Source organism: Sardina pilchardus, chromosome 23, assembly GCF_963854185.1.
Source record: "Sardina pilchardus chromosome 23, fSarPil1.1, whole genome shotgun sequence".
Classification (NCBI taxonomy): Eukaryota; Metazoa; Chordata; class Actinopteri; order Clupeiformes; family Clupeidae; genus Sardina; species Sardina pilchardus.
In genome coordinates this window covers 5,433,616-5,455,205 of record NC_085016.1, presented here as the reverse complement: position 1 = coordinate 5,455,205, position 21,590 = coordinate 5,433,616, and the positions used below count along the sequence as shown (strand labels likewise).

Genomic DNA, 21,590 nt, shown 5'->3' with positions numbered 1-21,590 from the left:
TTTAATTCATGCATTAGTTCATGAGAATTCATGTACCCTTATTGTAAAGTGTTACCCATATCTTAAATTCCGAGTTAGAGAACTCAAATCCCGTGATGCTTTGCAAACGTACACACATTCCCAACATTTGCATTCTAACGATAGTTTAACATGGTTCCATAATCTGAGAAAAGAAGATGATTACTTCCTACCGTTTCCATTGAGTAAATTCAACCTTCAAGATGAGAAAACCGTTCTTTTTCGGAAGACCACACATCGGTCCTGACAGCCCTGCAGCCATTTTAAGTTTTGAAGTTCCAGCGAGACGATAGCTAGACGATAGGCGCGGGCAAAGTTGAGTACAGTTTGTTTGGGATTGCCATGTCAACGGCGATCTCTACCAATCAAAGGCTCTGCTTTCACCACTTTTTACACGTTAGGGTGTTGGGTAGTGTAGTACTCTCTCGTTAAATCGTGAATAAAACATTTTTTTTCTCAAAACAAGGTTGATGCCCCATTAACTTTTGACATCTATATGAGCAGGTATAATCGCTTAGTCACATCGTAGCTGGTTTTAAGTCTACCATGGACGGTTACGATTTTATGGCTTATTCTCCAGTTGTCAATGGAGAAATTGTATTGGATTTTTTCTTCCGGGCAAGGCTGTGGGCGGGACTGTGGAGCTTTATGAGCCTCGTAGCGTTGCGCTATAGTAGCTGACGTTGTAAGGCCCATTCATGCTCAACGTAAAATACGGATACGGATACGTGTGGAGTGTTTCAAACGTTCTTTCCGTTGATTTCGTCCGTACTTTGACACGAAATTGAGGGGCTTATGATTACGGATGAAACGGATGAAACGTTGCAATACCGAGCACTACCACACGAACTGAACTTCCGGGGAATTTGAATTTCACCCGGCAGCTCAGGCTGGACACCAGCAGATCTACTTTCGCTGTTTCACTGCCAGAATCTTTGGCTCTAATCAGAAACGGCCATACTCTAGTCCTGGCACGCCGCTGTCGCTTCTGTTTTGGACGATGTTAAAGGCAAGTTTTCTTTGAAAACAGAACAAAAACTTGCCCTGGAACAGTTCATACAGCAGAAGAACGTGTTTGCGATTCTACCGTCTGGCTTTGGTAGGTTAAAAGTTCATTTACCAACTAGCCCGCTCGTGGCAATTGCGTACGGAGTCATTTGAACGATGCACATTGATCACGCCTCTTTTGCAGCAGAATCAAAGCGCATCTTCCCCAGACTAATGTTCAATCTTAAAAGATTGAGTTTAGTATGGTGAAAACCAGACTAATGAATTCTGACTTTTTAAAGAAGAGTTGAGGCAGAAATATGAACTTTCAGGTGTGGAGTGGATTGATTCAAGTCAAGTGAGCCCCTTCCTCCAAATCTCTCGAGGGATTATTTCAGCAAGCCTCCTCCTGTTCCCCCTCATCCCTGAGGGCAAATACTTATGTGACACAATGGCCTCGGCCGCAGGGACTTGCACAGGAATTTTGAGGGGCAGTTGTTCTTTTAAATCTACCGTAGGCCCACATGAAATTCTGCATCCATTGTAGCCTACGATTCATTATCATTTTTTGCCCTCTGGAGGGGCAACCTGAGTCTAGAAGGGCATTTGGGCAGTTGCCCGAGCAACCTGAGCAACCCCCCTGTGCACGTGCCTGCTCAGCCGACACTGTTGTTGAAGGGCGGAGCGTGTGGCAGCGGGACACAGCCATAAGGTTAAGCAGATATCATTGGTCCCAACACTAAACTAGATCAGGCAGGACCCTACAGGCTCAAAAGCCAGCCAAAAGCTCGGCTCACTTTAACGGGTTCTCTTTGTTTGCTGAGAACTCAAGTGTTTTTTGTGTAGAGCAGCAGGCAAATAGGTTTAAAATAAAATCATGCCCCTTAATACCAGGCCTCATATGATAGATTCATCATTCATAAGAATTACAGCACACAAATCACATTAATTAACCGACTTCATAAAGTGGAGTGGAGTGGAAGTGATCCCCTTGCTCCAAATCTCTTTAGGAATTCATGCTCGTCCTCCTCTTCTTGTAAAAGGGAGGGGCTAAGGCAATCAGTAGAGACTGAAGATGTGTGACAGCCACTACCATGCCAAAGTTGAGCAGATATCATTGGTCCCAATACCAAACATAGATAAGACAGGACTCTGTAGGCTCAAAAGCCAGCCAAGAGCTCTGCCCACTTTAACTGGATCTCAGCTTTGCTGAAAACTTGTGTGTCTTTGTGCAGAGCCAGCAGGCAAAGAGGTTTAAAAACATGGCTCTTAACATACCAGGCCTTATAGCCATGATAGGCTTCTATGCTGCAGTCCTGGCCACGGGAATATGGGCCTCCAAGAAATCCAAAGCAAAAAAGACCACTGGAACAGTCACAGAGGTGGCTCTGCTAGGAGAACGCTCCATAGATCTGACTGTTGGGATTTTCACAATGACTGGTGAGTGTGCTATCAGCAGTATCAGATACTCCCAAAATGTTAACAAATTGCAGGACAGAAAAGTTTCTAGAAAATATTTTGAGCTGCAAGCAAGGATATCTTTTGGTTTGGAGACATCACATTTTGTCTAACAAACATTAACAAAGGATTATATTTCTGGAGAAAATACTCATTGATGGCAGGTGTGTCCTCAATAGCATTTTTTTTGTTGCATGTTTTGTTCATAAACTAGGGACTTCTATACAACCACTGAGACTGAAGTACAAACTTGTAATGGTTGAATCTTGAAAAAACTGAGAACATGCTTGTCTTCCATTCTATAAAGCTTAGTTAGGCTAGGAATAATCTTTTTAAAGATGTGAATGTCCAAACATGGCCTCCTAGATAAGGATAAAAAATCAAGGGCAAAAAGACTATGAAAACAATAGAATTGAACAAAAATATTTTTATATGAACCCTGCAGAAACCCTTTATATATATATTTTTCTTTTTATGTGATGATTTTACAACCTTGTGAAGTGACCTTGGGTGTCATGAAAGGCGCTTTAAATAAAATGTATTATTAGAGCACTCTACTGTTATGCTGTTTATTCTTATCGATATTATTATAGTCTTCAGACACTTTTTGTGCGTTCAATTCAGCTTCAACCATTCGACGTAGAAACTTCATTCAAACTGCGCTGCGTAGGTCTTACTTACATGTAGGTGACTTCCAGAGGCGTCATGCAAGCCAAAATTCTTAGGGGGCACAATCAGCGACGTTGCAATAATTTTCCGACGGGGGGGGGGGGGGAGTCAATTATTAGATACATATTGAGCGTGCTATATTAGTATAAAGATCCCAAAATCCTAGAATAGACTAATAGGCTACCTTTGAATAGAATAGGCTATTTGGTAGGCTTTAGTTATTTCTCTGTGGCTACTATCACCTGCCTTGCTGTTCTATTTTGAATCTCTCCTGTTGGGGAAGACTTATCAAATGGCTTTTAAAATTCAAGTAAACATAGCCTTGTCAGTCGTTAGCCTAGATATAGCGAGCTATACGCAACTGAAACAAAAGTCACAAACTCTGTAGAGCCTAACTCTACATTACGGTTTCATTTACAGTAGGCCTAGGATAAATAGGAACCGACTGTAGGCCTATTGCTCACAAATATACTGTAGTGTAGCCTACGAGAATTTGAACTTGCCTTGGCTTTGACTTCACCTGCCAACACTAACGTAACGTCAACGCATCCCTGAACTTGAAACTCTTCCTCTCCAATCGCGACAGCTTTCAATCACAACGAGTTCTAGCCACGTTTAAAGTGGTAGATAAACCAGTTTGTCCTGGCGGGCTACATCCCACTGCCCATTCACTCCCTGAGAAGCCGGCTTCCCCTAAATGCGATTTTGGAGCGTTTGGTGAACTTTGTGATCATCACCAACATTTCCAGGTCCACAAATAATTCCGCTACTTTTTAATATCATCCGAATGTAGCTAATGTTGATTTATTGCATAGCCAGCCTACTTACCACTTCAACACCATTGACTGTAGCTGTCCAAACTGTGCAGTTAATTAGCCTAACGTTAACTGTAACAGTTCAACATAAACACAACAATGCGCGCTCAACATGCGTGTGCGTTTCTACGGGAACATAGTAGGCTATATGCTACAGAAACCAATTTTAGGAAAAGGGCTGATGGCCGGTCTTTAGCTATATGTTTATTACACATCCAGAAGAATACATTTGAGTCGTTATAGGCGCTAGAATTGATTATTATGGAGCATGATCGGAAAGTTATGATTAAAAAAAATATCAGGGACGAAAAATCAGAGGGGGCACGTGCCCCCTTTACTTCAATGGGCATGACGCCACTGGTGACTTCAGCTATGTAATTTTCAACTTTGTAACTTTTATACTTTTTGAACTATTAAATAAAAACTATTACAATTTCCCCATAGACTTAACATTGGATTATGACATCATAGTAGGGCAATTAGAATGTTATGCCAGGTGGCCAGCCCCACCTGCTCTGTCTCTCTCAGGCTTTAAGCATGCAATCTCTCTGTGAAGACTACATATCCTGTAAACTGTTTCCTCTGTCCACAACTGTTTCAAAATAAAAGTCCTCACTGCAATAATACACTATTAAATCATTTAACCATTGTAACTACTCAACTCTTTAACTGTTCAACCATTCCAACTGTCAGTTATCTCCAGTCAACTACATGAAACCTCCATGTACCTAGCAACCAACATAGCAACCATTAAAATTAAGCATTTATGACAGTTTCCACAGCAACCAACATGATATACTGCAGTAACTTCTTTATTCCTGATAGTGGCCACCATGGATACCCTAGCAACAAATGTTTCAAAATAAAAGTCCTCACTAGCAAGTTAGCATGGTTAGCATTGTTAGCATTTTTAGCATAACTGCTTGAAATCATTAGCTAAGTTAGCTAGTCAACCTGGTTAGCATAGTTAACATTGTTAGCATAGTTAGCATTTTTAGCATAACTGCTAGAAATCATCAACTAAGTTAGCTAATCAACCTGGTTAGCATTGGTAAACATATCTACATGATTTATCTGTACATTTTTGCATTTTCATGCACTCGTAATTTCCCTGGAATTACATTCTCTAGTTATTATTGTTATTATTATTACTATTATATAATATATATACTGTATATTATATTATGTTTCGGAGTTGGTGCTGCAACCATTTTCCTGCATTTTGTCTGATTTCACACGGAATGACTCATATTAGTCAAATTGACAAATCTGACTTATAGTTAAACGTTAACCAGTTTTCATTAGTTGACAAATTAACCAATCTAACTAGGCTTTTTTGACCATTAGATTGTGTAATGTGTCTGACCAACATATTAGTCAAGTCAATTGGTTACATTTTCAACCATTTTTTCTTAGTTGACAAATTAACCAATCTAACTAGATTATTTTAACCAACTAGCTGATAAGTAAATAATTATGACCGCCGCTAGCGTAGCTAGCGAAGCGGTCATATAGTTGTTGTCAAAGTTTTTTTTTTTTTTTTATTTTTTTTTTATTCTTTTTTCCCGTCATTTTTCGTCAACGATTCCCGGGACACCGTAACACCGGAGCGCATGAAACTTGGTGGGCATGTAGCCCCAGTAGACTTCTATGGAAAATTTTCGTTTCGTCCCCGGGGGTCATTCCACCCCCGCGCTGCCACCGCCCGAAGCCCAAAAATTACAGTTTTTCCTACATAACTACCTGAACCGTGGCACCGAGGATGACAAAATGTTTATGGTATGTTGTTCTCTAGAGCTTGCATCAACTTAGCTTATAACCAGTCATTTGTGATTTGCACCCCCATGGTAAAAATTGAAAATGCAATGTAATATTGCTTTAATTGCCCCTATCTTCAAATGAGATGTTATGAACTGCACCAAATTTCATGTGTATGATTAACCTGACACCCTCTGGGAGTATGCCAAGTTTTGTGGAATTTCATCCATGGGGGGCTATAAAATAAATGGATTTATGTGTACATTCAGGACTGTATACCCATCGGCCAGTAGATGGTGGTATTAACCCTCTGGAGTCTAAAGCCCCCCCTGGGGATTTCAAAAACTGTTCCAAACATCTCAATCTCTGCTAGTTTTTGTCCTAGAAACATATAAGTGACACCATTAGAAACCTTTAATCAACTAGTTTCCAAATATGTTTGAGAGAAAAAGAGAATGGTAAAAGAGAATGGTTGCTCTGGGTGCAACAAACATGCAGGAACACACACACACACACACACACACACACACACACACATAAATACACACACACACACACACGCATACCTACACACACACGCACCACTACATACACACATGTACATAAAAAATTACACAAACACATGCACAAACACGCCCACACGCCCACACGCATGCACACATACACCCTTACACACACACACACACACACCTACACACACCTCACACACACACACACACACACACACACACACACAGAGAGATGCACAGTGCACACACACACACACACACACACACACACACACACACACACACACCGGAGCTGAGAAGTCAGTGTGTGTGTGATGTACTATAGCCTGTGTGTGTGGGTGCGTTTCTGTGTGCCCATCTGTGTGTTTGCATGTGTGTATATGTGTGTATGTGCATGTTCTGTGTGTGTTCTCTTTCCTTCTCTCTCTCTCTCTCTCTGTGTCTGTGTTATCTGTGTGTATTCTGTGTGTGTTCTCTCTTTCTCTCTCTCTCTCTCTCTCTGGGTGTGCCTGTGTGTGTGTGTGTGTGTGTGTGTGTGTGCGCGAGTGTGTGTTTGTGTGCGTGTGTGTGAGTGTGTGCCTGTGTATGTGTGTGTGTGTGTGTGTGTGTGTGTGTGTGTGTGTGTGTTATCCGATATTGGAGTGACAGTGACGGCAGAGAACACAGTGAACATATACACAGAGACACATAAAACACACACACAAGCAGACACACATTCACACTACACAGAGAAGCACTCATACACAAAAGCAAGCGCACACATGCACACACTCATTTACATACATAAAAGTTGCAGTAGGGATGGAGTAGGCGATGGAAACACAAGCGTGATTGATATTTGCGGAGAGAATGTGCTGGACTGAGCGGCGGTCATATTGTGTATCGCTTTGCGGTACATCTAGTTTATTGACAAATAACAAATGATTAGGTATAAGTTTACGTTGTAAAGACAACCACATACTGTACTGTAGCAAACATACACTGAAGCAATCTTAAACATAAACATACACTCTACATACTTAGACCACAAGTTGCACAGTGCACACCAGGGGTGGACTGGCCATCTGGCCCATAAGCCAGACAGTTGATCAGTTGACGGCCCGATTGACATTGGGCTGGCCCAAGCACATCGTAGAGCACCAACCCACAGTTACTATATACACATTCAAAAGACAGAAAATGTTTGCGTTATAGCGAATAAGGTGGGCCGGTCTGGTCCAAAATGCCAGGGCCGATTTTTTGCACACACACGCGCACACACACACACACACACACACACACTCTCTCACATAACCCCCAAAAGCATACAGGCTCACACTCGCTTTACACACACACCCCAAAAGCATGCAGGCTCACACTTGTCTCACGTCCCCTCATCTGGCAGTTGCTGCTGGTACGCATAACTCATGTCCAGCTTTGTGAATGTTTTTGCACCTACTAACTAACCTAGCAAACAGATCCTCCATTCGAGGTAGGGGTGGGTGTCAAGTTGGAATGCCTGATTAATTGTCAGTTTGTAGTCTCCACATATTTGCAATCCGCCGTTTTCCTTCAGCACTGGCACTATTGGCGCTGAGTCGGTCGCTGGGTCGCTTGTATTGGGCTTGTTTTCAGAGTCCCAGTTGCTTATTACAGTGCATGAAAATGCACTGTAGGCTACTGTTCTTCCAAAACTTCTTATTATTATTCCTCTTACCAATTTCATTTTTTCTATTCAGCTTGAACCGTTTAACTTAGAAACGTCATTCAAACTTTGTAACGTACAGTATGTCTTCAATAGGAGAGGGCTGCTATGTGTTTTTAAATGGTGCACAGTCATATTGGAACAGAAAGGGGCCATCCCCAAAATTCCCACAAAGTTGGGAGCGTGGAATTGTCCAAAATCTCTTGGTTAATGCTGAAGAATTCAGAGTTCCTTTCACTGGAACTAAGGGACCAAGCTCAGCTCAGGGATAGCCCCTTCCTGCTCTAACATGACTGTGCACCAGTGCTCAAAGCAAGGTATTAAGGCAAGGGTTACAGAGTTTGATGTGGATGAACTTAACTGGCCTGCACCCAATAGAACACCTTTGGGATGAATTAGAGCGTATCCTGAGAGGCAGTCACCTCATCCAACATCAGTGTGTGGCCTCACAAATGCGCTTCTGAAATAATGAGCAAAATAAACATAAACTCACTCCTTAACCTCGTGGAAAGTTTTCCCAGATTAGTTGAAGCTGTTATAGCTGCAAAAGGTGGACTGACGTCATCATAAACAATATGGATTAAGGATGGGATTTGACCGAAGTTCACATGTGAGTGAAGGCAGGTGAGCCAATACTTTTGGCAGTATAGTGTATTTACACTTAAATTAAATGAGTTGCCAAACTCAAATGTCAAGGCATCCGATTTACTCAAATAATTTCAGTTAAGTTAGCTTCCCAGGCTTTACAGTAAAATGATTTGAGTTAAGTTAACTTCCCGGGTTTTACAGGAGGAAAACATACCTTTGCCATACGACTATAACAAAGTTATTATTGCTAACTAGTTACTAGCCCCTAACACTAAAGAAGTGAGAGAGTAGTTATGTTTGGGTTGAGTAACTATAGTAATATGTCCATTAAATATAATTTGTGTCACAACCTGGTATATTAATGAAGTTAAATAGCACTACACCACCATCTACAGTTCTGCATTTTCACCTTAACATTAAAGTATTATAACTTGTGCAGCATTGCATGTCTCTCCCTACAAGCTTTAAACATCATCTTGACAACCATCCTGATATCTTACCTATTTGTGTCTTCTAACAAAAAAAATAGGGTGACGCTGGCAGCTTGAACCAAAAAATGCCTGCAAAAGTCCTTTTTCAGAATTGGCCCCCTGACACAACAGTGGCCCTTGTGGTGTGATACTGTTGTGGTAGTTATTGATCATTATTGTTTAATGATCATGCTTGCACACAAGTTGGATTATATTGCACATTTGCCCAAAATTACAGTAGGTAACATGGAAGAAAATGGAAGCACTTTAGGGGAAAAAAAACAGCTTTTTCCATTTTTAAGAATATAGTGATAAAATGAAAAATAAATAAATAAATAAGCTGACAACCTGGCTAGAACTCATGTTGAGGGGTTCAATATGAATACTGGATAGGTTGTATTTTGTACCAAAAAGTGTCCGACAAAGTTTTAATGTCAGTTTTGGCCCCCTAGGATTTCAGAGGCCTTTATGAATTTTGCTTAGTGGTGTAATGGCATGGTATGGCCACGTGGTGGGATCTAAATAGTTTAGGTTCAAATGTATGACAACAATGCAGGTGGAGGTCTGCACTCTCTGAGTGCTTTTCTAGTTACTTATTTGTTGTGGCCGTTTTTTCGTTTATTTTAAAAGAGTGGTGGAAACGGGCTTCCGTTGTAAACGCTCATTAGTGTAAAAAAAACATCCCCCAGGAGAGTAAAGTGATAATGGTTAAAAAAGTTAAACCTTGAAACCTTTGTGAAATATATTTTGAATTGCAACCAAGGATGCATGACTTTTCCACATGACATTATATCTTCATTTTTCATAGCTTCCTGGGTTGGAGGAGGTTACGTACTTGGTATAGCAGAAGCTGTCTATAGCCCAAACCAGGGACTGATCTGGGCACAGATGCCACTGCAGTATGCACTGTCATTTATTGTTGGTAAGTTTGTTACAGAATTTGCATTTGTGAGTTGTAAAATCATGACGGACTTTTTTGGTCATTTTGATAGCACTGATAAAAGAAGACCCTGTAACACCGTATTATGTAATAACACGGCATTATGTGATAATGTAATAAATGTGCACGCCATTATGTAATAATTGCCGCATTTTGTAATAATCTGCCGTATTATGTGATAAGCTTCTGTAATATAAATAAATATAAATGTAATACATTTTGCCGCATTATGTAAGACGTTATTACATATTGCGGTTGTTACATAATGTGGGTGCTGCGATTTTTTATTTTTTTATTTAAAGAGGAACTATGCAGGATTGGCGATTTCATCTCTGGTTTTTGATTTCTGAGCAATTTTATGACTATGAAAAAGTTGCATAGGGTCTCTTTAACAATTGGTGCATGATGTAATAACCAACCGTAATTGACATTAAAACAGCAAAATAATTTGTATTTACCTGGATGTAAGCATGGGTGTTGGAAGGAAACCAAAGAACATGAAAATGCCAATGCAAATGCTTAAGGCTTTTTTAATTCCAAAAATAATTCCAACCACAATAGAAGGACACAGCAATGAAAAAAAAAACAGACTTGGCCCAATCACCCATATGTGACTCTTCAAAGCAAAATCAGTCGCTTTGCGCACAACGTTATTTTGAGAGAATCAATAAACAAACTTCCGGGTTAAGATGTTCAATTTCACGTTTTTGCATAATTCTAGTGTCGCCCTTAGTCAACTCCGAGGCCAGGTTCTTAATACTGATGTTTTATTGATACAAACAACGTAGAACTAAACAAACAAGACAAACATACCACAGTCAATCATACATTCATAAACACAGACACAAACTTGAGCATAATTAAATAATAAACAAACAAAGCGCAACATACCACTTGTGCCGGCTTGTTGGCTAAGAGGCGAGGTTAAACTTGTTGGGTTGGTGACTTCTTGTGAGCATGAGCGCATCAAACAGGTAGCTTACCCTTGTAGCCCCACGAGCTCATTCATTAAAATCAACAACTAACAGGAAGTGACATACGTGGATGCATTGTGGGAGATTGAGTCCATCACATATTACAATGTTAATAAATCTCATTACAGCAATCATTAATTTCATAGGAATATGTACATTGCAGCAGTATAAAAAATAAGAATATAATTGTGAAAAATATGCAAGTCTAAGATAAATAAACCAAACCATCAAACTTGTATGGCTGCAGCTACATAATCTACAGTTTAATATCGTGAACTATTTTCACGGAAAAACATACGTCTTGACTGTTAAATCCGGTGAAGATTCAACACATTTGCAGTCATTCCCGTTGTCCACGCTGCTTAAAAAGGTGATTTTCTCCTCTTCTGGCATATTGTGACAGGAGAACCATGTCAACCTTGGATGCGGTTATCTTAGCAATAGTTTGTGTAATACCCTCGATATTCATATTGTTGGAAAGCTTAGTTTATGGCCGTTCACGTGAGCACAATAACTTAATTTAGTAAATTTTACCGAAACGACTGGTTTCGCTTTGCAGGGTCACATATGTCTTCCTCTGAATAGAGTATCACACAAACATAATGAGTGAACTGGATTCCGGCTCCAGTTCCACACGCAGACATAGTCCAACATCTAAGTTATGACTGTTAACCATCGTACTTAAATAGTGCTTTTTTGCCTGTTGTTAATCCTTCACCTTCACAATACATGTTCATTGTGTACAGGAGAACAAGCCACGAGAAGCAGGCTATTTACAACGGCAGAACAAAATATAAATATATCGCCACTCTAGGGGGAGCTTGCCAAAAATGTAAACATGCATATTTCCTCTCATCACTCTGATTTCTTCTCTCTTTCAGGTGGTTTAGTCTTTGCTAAGCCAATGAGGGACAGGAAGTATGTGACTGTTATAGACCCATTTCAGATCAGGTACGGCAAAACTATGACTGTTCTGATGGTTATCCCTTCCCTCGTTGGAGACGTATTGTGGGTGGCATGTTCTCTCACAGCTCTGGGTAAAGTAAACCTTTGATATAGCAACACCTTCTATGGGTTTAACATTACATTTGTGTTGGTGCTAAAGATGCAGCATCCAGAAAAAAACAGCAACTGTTATGGGTGTTCTAAATCTATCTTAATCATATATATTGGATTTTAAGTACTTCCTGAAGTCTTAATACATGAGCGAGCTGGCCTGAGCAACCCTGTTTCTCTCTGAACACTCCTAGGTGGGATGATTAGCACCGTCCTTGGTCTCCAGCATGCCTACTCTGTGGTGATATCTGCAGCTGTAGCAACCATCTACACTCTCCTTGGGGGGCTGTACTCTGTGGCCTACACTGATGTCATCCAGTTAATCTTCATCTTCGTTGGTCTGGTGAGTTTCACCAGAGATGTTATAAAGGAGGAGACAAAGCATTGAAAGAATCCTCCATAGAAATGTATAGGGTTTGAAATGTCAATATGGCAGTTGTCTACATATCCCGCCCCTTCCTTTAAGTAACCAATGGCAGCGGTTGGAAATGGCATGATTGACCTTTTGTTTACTCCCCCATCACCCCGTTTAGGGGGTTGTGAAACATGAACAAAAATATTGGAGATTCAAAAATTAAATCAAATCGTGTGGTGCCAAGACATTCCCATCCCTGGTCTATATACCAAGTCTATATCCAGAGGCAGTTTGTGACTTTTTTTTGTTGCAGACAACTATCTTCTCAAATGTTGGAATGAGAAGGCCTCGATTCATCAATTTGACTATCTTTGAGTGTTGTGATCTTTGCTACTGTGTCATCATGTGTTTTCCTCCAGTGGCTCTGTGTGCCGTTCATGCTCTTGAATCCCATCCCTCTTGACATCAGCGTCACAGCCTTCAATCACACCTACCAGGCACCGTGGCTTGGTCAGCTCAAGACCCGGGACATCTCGCTTTGGTTGGATAACTGGCTCACATTGGTAAGGACAAAATGTTAAAGAACCACCAAGGATAATTGATCTCTATATGCTCCTTGCTATGCTATGCCTGTTGGTGCTAAAACAGTACCCAGTTTGTGCAGGCATGCATTGGCATTTTTTTTTCAAGTCGGTGTAGCGTCAGAATGTTATTTTAAGGTAAAATAATTTGTGTGTTGCATTGAATAGTGGATTCTATTGTTATAGTGGAAAAGGAACAAATGAAAATGCCTGTATAGTATACTTTGAGAGCTATACTGAAACACTGTAGGCTACTGTGAGGGACCGAGGTGGCCACCCCACGTTGTGGGAGGTGCGACACTGGTTTTGGTGGTGTTGAGGAAGGAGGTGGCAAGAGACAGCAGTACAATACAAAACATCCATTTATTTCCAACAGGCTGATCAGGGAAGCACGATCAGATCAGAGTCCAGGCATGATACAGGGATCTTCAATAGGCAGGCAACACTTATAGGCAATTAACTAGGCAACTTTCCGAGCAACAGTGTTGTGCATGAACGAGTTCAAAAGAACGTGTTCATTGAACACGTTAATTTTTCTGTGAACGCTGAACTGAACGCAACACATTTGTAAATAATGAATTTGAACGTGAATTCGCTCAGATTATGGGAAATGAACGACGAACGTCAATGTTGATGTCCAATTAAACGTTACGGAATTTATTTTGTCCTGAGAAGTCGAGTGACACTATCTGCTGGCAATTTAGAAACAGTATGTGGTTGTCACACTCACTGCCCACGGGCGCCACTCCTAAACTACAGCACTACCTTACTAGGCTACATTACCCATGATCACGTTACGCATGATGCATTGTACACAGAACCGCTGCTATATGAATGCAATCACGGAAATGTTCTACACTTGTCAGTGATGATAGAGGGATGCATAACGTGTTCAAAGAGCTCTACAGTATGTCACTGAACAGTTCCATCACTGCAGGTAATGCAGCAAGGCAGCCTCCTCCATACTCCCGTTGTAAAAACTACACTCTTCTGCTGTCAGGCATGCACAGCTGACGCATTTATTATTAATTATTAATATGCGCGGCCGCATTTATTAGGCGTCGGTATCTGCCATAGACCTAAAAGAAATGTATCTGCCCAGCGAAATAAAGCCCAATTTACGGACATTCTCAATTAAATGAGAACAACAGGTGGCTGTAGCCTATATTCCGCCAGAAACAGATTTTCGTTCAAATGAACTGAATTTGAACTAGTTCAAAATTAAAAATGGTGAACTATGAACGTGAACAGTTCACTTTGCACGTGTGTGAACTGAACTTTGAACTAGTTACTGAAGAGTGTGAACGTGCACAACACTGCCGAGCAACAGGTCCAAACAAGGTGACCTCGCAAAACTATGGACCAAACTTTCCCCTTTGCCTCACAGCAAGCAAGGGTTACTTTTTACACTTCAAAGAACATCAAGACTTCCCTTAATCCAGGACCTCCACCTCGTCCATGCGGCTTCCCTGTCTCCCGTGTGTGTCTCTGTGTGAAAGACCCCTACCTTAAATAGGCTAGGCCATTAAGTAATTAGTGCTTTCTTTCAGAGGTGACAAAAAGGCGAGGAATGGCATGGATAGCAGCAGTCAGGAATCGCAAGATTATGTTCTGTTTTTCACAACATTTTTTCACGCTTAGTTTTCATTATTATCATGCCAGATCATAGACCCAGAACACTAGTTTACATGGGCTGGCATCAGGCTAGCCAAACATACCCATAATTCTTTGTGTTTTGATGACGTTGGTCACATGTCTTAGCAATCTCTATGCTGAAGGGAGGGAGAGATAATTTGATAAATAGGCAAAATCTATTTTCTAATACAATATGGGCAAGGCAATAACATTGATGAGTCAGCTCAATGGCCCCATAGTCCCAGTGCCGGTTCAGCCCTCCATGGGGCTCTAAGCAAAATCCTGCTAAGGGGCCCTCCAAAATGTAACCATTTTTTTTACAGTTGCACCTGATACCTCAGTGTTCCCAATTCAATCATCCCACCCCATCTTGTCAACAAAAGTTACCAAATATAGTGTTTTGCCCATAAAGGACTAGGAGAAAGAAAATAATTGTAAAAATAATTGAAAGAAAAATAATTGTATGTGATTGAATCACCTTCACAGCTATAAAAGCAGTTTTAGGGTCTGGGCTGCTTCATTGTGCTAGTAGCCTACTCACTGAGGCTGACCTGTGTTTGTCAAAGACATAGGCTACTGAACTGGCTTCCCCTGATTTCCTTCAATATTCGTTTTTTCAAACATAGACTATTTAAACAATCATGTTAATACTTCATATAGGCCCTACCCTAGGCCTAATTCACGATGTGCATCTATTGTCCAGTATGCAGCACAGAAAATCAAAGTTAATCCATTAGGCTACTTTCCATTTTGCATGTTAAGTAAGAAAGCTATCTAAACCAAAGAAAGCTTGACTGATATTGTAAAACAGTAAAAGCATTTACTTGTTTTAAAAATGTATGGGAAGAGTGAAATCACCGATTAGGGTAACCTACTTTCATCTCGAGCACACATGAACGTATTTAAGATAGCCTATACGGTTAGGCTATTAGGATACCTCCACCTTCATTGGTGTTTGTTCGTGTGTTAGCAAGATAACTCCAAACGTTATGGAAGGATTTCGAATTCAGGAAAGGTCTGAAATGACTCAAGGAAGGATTACATTTTGGGAGTAGCCTAATGCGCACTTGGGCGGAGGTCTGCGCTCTTGGAGTGCTTAATTTATTCATTTATTTCAAAATGTAGCCAGTCGCCGCGACATTCAAAAAAACGCAAATTGTGGTTATATTTCACAACTTTTGCAAAGGAGATTACTCTGACTGGGAAAGGCTAGCAAGCAAGCCACAGACAGATCATGGGATTCACTGCCCTGTTAGGCCAGCAGCAACACGCGCATCAGAGATGCAAACAAATGGATCAGTTTGGCTACTCAGATTATTTGTTGACATTAAACCGAGGAACGAACACAAGTTTACCCGACTGCTGTTCCCGCTGTTCATTCTCGTAACTTTCTCGTTTCTTCCTCTGTTTGTAATTCGGTTTCATGATGATTGTCGCTATAATAACTGTAGCCTGTCTGTCGCTTGACTCAGGGGAGACGGGGGAGGGGGCCTTCATTAACTTGCGGGGCCCTACGCAACTTGCGTAGTGTGCGTATAGGGAGAACCGGGCCTGCATAGTCCACACAATTAGCTATACTTCATGCATGAACCTTACCTGTTGATAGACTTTGTACTCTGCCCACCATTTGAAATGAGGGCCCTGTGCTTTAAAGGGATGGTTCTGAGTTATTGCATGTTAGGGTCCTTTGCACCATGACCTCGAGGACATTTTTTCCCCTTGCTCGATCATATTAGCGCCTGCACTGAGCCATTGCCTGTATAACTATAAGTATATAAAAGTATGTACTTTTTTGGTCCCGTGAGGGAAATTCGGTCTCTGCATTTATCCCATTTGTGAATTAGTGAACACACACAGCAGTGAAAACACAGTGAGGTGCACTAACCCAGAGTAGGGCCCAACAGCGGCACTCGGGGAGCAGTGAGGGGTTAGGTGTCTTGCTCAAGGGCACTTCAGCCGTGGACTGGTCAGGGATCAAACCGGCAACCCTCCAGTTAAGCCCGAAGCCCTAATCAGTAGGCCACGGCTGCCTACTGGTTAATGCTAACTCGACCGAGGACCGACCAAGGGGAAAAGGCGTCTGGCTTTAGGTCATGGTGCAAAGAAAGGACCCTAGCGTGAAGTTATTCCGAACCATCCCTTTAAGTATGAATGCTAGGAAAATGATCAAGTAAACAATATATTAATACTCTGATTTTAATGGCTAGGGCTTGGGAGCCATGTCTTTCCAGAGTTTTCAACAGAGGAACCTGTCTTCAGTTTCACCAGCTAAAGCACAGATCACAAGTTTCATTGCAGCAGTGTTGAGTGTCATCTTGTCAGTTCCATCAATACTGATAGGAGCAGTGGCTGCATCTACAGGTTTGAACTGCTTTCTAAACTCCTCTACCAAATATCAAGTCCATGTGTTTGTTCTATTAATTGTAACTTAAATAAATAAAACACAAACATTAGGATCCAAACAGAGATGAATTTAGAAACGATCAAACATCTCCATGTTTTCCCTATTAAAATACAGTAACACGAGTAGTCACACGACCAATTATGGTGTGACAAAATAAAACGTGGTGCATTTCTAAGCGAGTAAGAGGGATAACTATGTTGTGTGGCGGAATAACACTTGGTAGCACTTACACTCGGCGCAGTAATATCATCACTCTTGCACTTTCAGTTTCACTTTGGAGTGAGGATATTACTGCGCCGAGTCTAAGTGCTCCCAAGTGTTATTCTGCCACACTATATACTGTAGTTATCCCTCTTAACTGCTTAGAAATGCACCACGTTTCATTTTGTCTCACCATACTTGGTCGTGTGACTACTCGTGTAACTGTATTTTAATAGGGAAAACATGGAGGTGTTTGGTCGCTTCTAACTTCATCTTTGTTTGGATCCTCATGAATGAACTGGGCTAGCTAAGTGAAGTAGCAAAGTAGCGCCGTGCGCCAGAGCCAGTGTGTGCACGCATTGAAACATGAGAGGTATGTATCAAAGTTAAGGGAATAACGTACTGTAGTTTAATATGAAAAAACGGTGAAGTGTTCCTTTAAGATTGTTATCACAAAGAATCATGAGTTCGCTTAGCTCAGTTCATGCATGTTTGAATCCTCTGTTTTAAGCACTAGTGGTCATTCTTACATACTCTTTAACACTTCTGGAAGTTAAGTTAAGAAAAAACATTGCTGTTCCCCTCACCTATTCTGTCATTGTCGTATTGCTATGATGGGCTCATGTTTAAAGTATGCTAATGTGTGTGTGTGTGTGTGTGCACAGACTGGAACCAGACTGACTATGGAAGCCCATCTCCATATGAACGCAAAGAGGCACATGTAGTCCTTCCTCTTTGCTTGGAGAACCTCGCTCCCTCCTATGTCTCCATCATTGGGATTGGAGCAGTGACAGCAGCTGCCATGTCCTCCATCGATTCATCCCTCCTTTCCTGCACTTCTATGTTCACCTCAAACCTCTATAAGAACATCATCAGACAACAGGTTTGTTTATCTGCGTTAGGGGCAATGTTCCCTCTAAGCTGCGCGCGTGCGCGGATGCGCAGGCCAGTCGAAGTGGCCGCGCAACAGATTTTTCAGACCGCGCATATTTTTCAGACCGCACAAACTTTTTTTTTTTTCAGGGGTTAAAAATGTGACTATCAAACGGGATGTAGCCTAGTTAACAAACATTTAAAATACTGACATGTCTGACAACCAAGTCGGATGTAGACAACGTTACAAACAAAGTATTCTTAAGGCTCTTGGCGGGTACCATGACGAAAAGAAAGGCTGAGCAGGTGCTCCAGAAAAAGGTCTGCCTAACATTTAAAAATGAGTGGCTAGATGAAATAGTCCAAACTGACACAAAAGATGGTCCAGGTAGGATAAAATTTTCTACAGATATTTACATATTTGCTCGGAGGCAAAAGCGAAAGGGGAGTTCGCTAGTGGTAGGCCTAAAACTTTGTCCGAGTGGAAGCTTGATTACCTAAAGCAGGGGTGCTACGGACCGTCACGCACTTTAATGCAGCCCGCCGAGCATGCATTAGTTTATCATAGATTTTGCCCGATAGGTTATCATTGGCTGTTCGCTATTTTTCCCAGCAACAGCGTTGGTAAACGTTACAGCAAACTGCTTTACACTATTCTTAGAGAACGTTTGCAATGTCAATGTCAAAACAGCATGTTACATAGAGATTATACTCTTTATAATCTCCATTGCAATAGCTCTAATTTACGTTATGTTACTCATTTGATTGGGAACGCGTTTGAGCGTGCACAAAAGGGATCCAGCTGGCTTGTCATTGTTGATAACTGATATCTCCATTTTATAAGAAACGTTTAAAAGAAAAACGCAAAGAGTAATGCACTCCTGAGCATTATAATAGACTGTGAGAAGGCCATAGGCACAGCAGAGTGCGCCAAACAGCATCATATTAACCGTCTTTAACAAAAACTACTTTCTCATTATTGTCATAATGGGGGGGGGGGGGGGGGGGGGGGGCATGGTCATTTTTGGCAGGTCGCGTGGTTGCGAATTGCTCACAGCGGTAAAACCTGCGCTCAGAAAAAAAATGTTTTGCTCAGTGCTGAAAAAAATTAGAGGGAACATTGGTTAGGGGTTAGCGTTGCCATTGAGTTGCTGTTATAAATCATATCAAGTCAATTCAATTCAGTTTAATGGGTAGTTCAGTGGACATTCTACGGGTGCGTCTATTACATCTCAACAGGCATAAGAATACATTTATTAACCCTCTGACTGCCAGGGTTTTAAAAAAATAAATAAAAATGGATAAACAAAGTAGAGGGAAATACATCAGTGAATGACGCAAGTTTTCAAAAACAATCACAAATAATTCTCTCCCTTTCTCTGTCTCTCTCTGTCTCTCTCTCTTTCTCTCTCTCTCTGTAGGCATCAGACAAGGAGCTGATGTGGGTGATCCGGATAACTGTCGTTGTAGCTGGTGTGATTGGCACTGCATTGACTTTCATTGATAACAGCATTGTGTTCTTTTGGATCCTAAGTTCTGACATGGCCTACTGCGTCATCCTCCCCCAGTTAGTTTGTGTCCTATTCTGTGATATCTCCAATAGTTATGGGGCGGTTGTTGGGTTTGTCTTAAGCCTGCTTTTGAGGGTCTTGAGTGGGGAGCCCCTAATCGGCCTCCCGCCAGTTATCTGCTTTCCGGGAGGTGAAGTAATTGATGATGTGTACGTCCAGCCTCTCCCTGTCCGCACACTAGCTGCACTCTTTGCGTTTCTTTGCATTCTATTGTTCTCTTACATCTTTGCCTCCCTCTTTCGCCGTGGGATACTGCCCAAAAGGTGGGATGTATTTGGGGTCACCAAGGTCACAGCATTGGACAGCCAAAATAGTGAACCAATATCATTGAGTACTGCTGATAGAGAGAGCTTAATGATGCATTCAGATGTCAAGATTTAAAAATGAAAACAGAATGAAATTAGGGCTGTCAAAATAACTGATTCATTTAGATTAATTAATTTGAGACAAAATAACTGATTAAAAAAATTAACGCAGATTAATCGATGACCTTTAACCCAGAGCCATTCTAGTCAGTAACCATTAGACTGTAAAATGGGGAGACGAGAATGTGCTGCCTGGATCATTGATTGGAACATTTACTGAAAAAAAAATGTCTGCAGCACAGAATTTGCATATCACCGGAGTTCGTCAACTCTAAAGTACCACATTACTGCAAAGAAATAGTTTTGAGATTGCGATTACATTAATTTAGATTAATTAATCACAGAGTATGTAATTAATTAGATTAAAACATTTAATTGATTGACAGCCCTAAATGAAATGTAAAGCTGTACAGTTTTTCAGCAAGTTCATTTAAAACAAGGACATATTGACCAGTTGACCGGTGTATAGACAACACATGATCCCTTAGGCCTACTACTTAGAACTAAAGTAAACAGGTACATCAATGTATTTGGAAATAAAAAAAAAAGCTCTAAATTGTTGTACCCTAATTCAAGCCTAATTCAAACGTCTTATGTGCATGTATGTGTATGTGTATGCAGGTATGTCATATGTGTATGTTTGTCACTTTTATGTTAGCAGCATGTAGCAATGTAGTCCAAGACAAATTTCCTTCGGGACAATAAAAGTATATTCTATTCTTATCTCTCTCACACACACACACACACACACCGAATGTGCACAAATGCACATACACTCACTCACACACACACACCGAACGCATGAACGTGTGCACACGCACACACACAGACACACACACACACACACACACACAGGCACAAGACAGATAACGCAGTAGTAGGAAGGGGAGAGAAGAGCCAGAGGGATGTCGCACACAGACACACACAAACACTCACATTAACGTTACCCCGAGAAAGTTCTCATTACCGAGTCCAGTAGGCCTAGGCTAATCTCCCGTTAGCGCAACTGCGTCTGCCCCAACGCATGCTCTACCTCAACGCTGGTGATCCACTAGCACGCGATGCTAACTCCGCATCGCATTATCCCCATTCATTTCAATGAGAAGCGAATTCGCATCCCGCATACTATTCTGGGTACGTGTCGCGTCGAGAGCTGTGGTTGCGGTGCGTCGGAAAAGTTCAGCAATCCCCAACTTTATGCAAATTAATCCGTCCATTGCGAGCACATCGCGAGGCGAGTATCCAATAGCAGAGCAGGTCGCTCCTGACGTTCAACAACATTGCGGCAGTCCAGGTTTTCCGGCAGTCCAGGTTTTACCGCCATAAACATTCTATGTAGAAATGTCGGACGAAAAGCTACTCATCGCAGTTTCAAGTTTCCCTTGTATTTATGACGTGTCTCTGGACACGTACAGTACAGAGACAACTTAATGAGGAATGAAGCATGGAGGAAGATTGCGGAGATAGTTGGTGACAATGGTGGGTGTTATGAAGCAGACGAAAGTATTCTTTGCTAATATGTTCAGATTTCTTTGGTTGTCAATGGGAAAATTGCACTGCCACCGCTAAATATGGCAAATAAGTTATCTCAGGTGTGTGTGTGTGTGGGGGGGGGGGGGGGGGGGGGGGTAAATGTAGTCATTAACCCCTTTATTATTAGTGATGTGAAATGTATGTTC

At 41.4% G+C, this 21,590-nt stretch overlaps 1 protein-coding gene across 1 annotated transcript; it reads left to right on the top strand.

Moving 5' to 3' along the window:
* The first annotated feature begins 2,154 nt into the window (after positions 1-2,154).
* Positions 2,155-20,501, top strand: LOC134071198 (high affinity choline transporter 1-like). Its single transcript, XM_062527821.1, has 8 exons — positions 2,155-2,445; positions 9,765-9,878; positions 11,752-11,907; positions 12,121-12,269; positions 12,701-12,844; positions 16,705-16,858; positions 17,768-17,985; positions 19,397-20,501. The coding sequence occupies exons 1-8, from the start codon at positions 2,268-2,270 to the stop codon at positions 19,925-19,927; spliced, it is 1,644 nt and encodes a 547-aa protein (XP_062383805.1). The 5' UTR covers positions 2,155-2,267; the 3' UTR covers positions 19,928-20,501.
* The last annotated feature ends 1,089 nt before the right edge of the window (positions 20,502-21,590 follow it).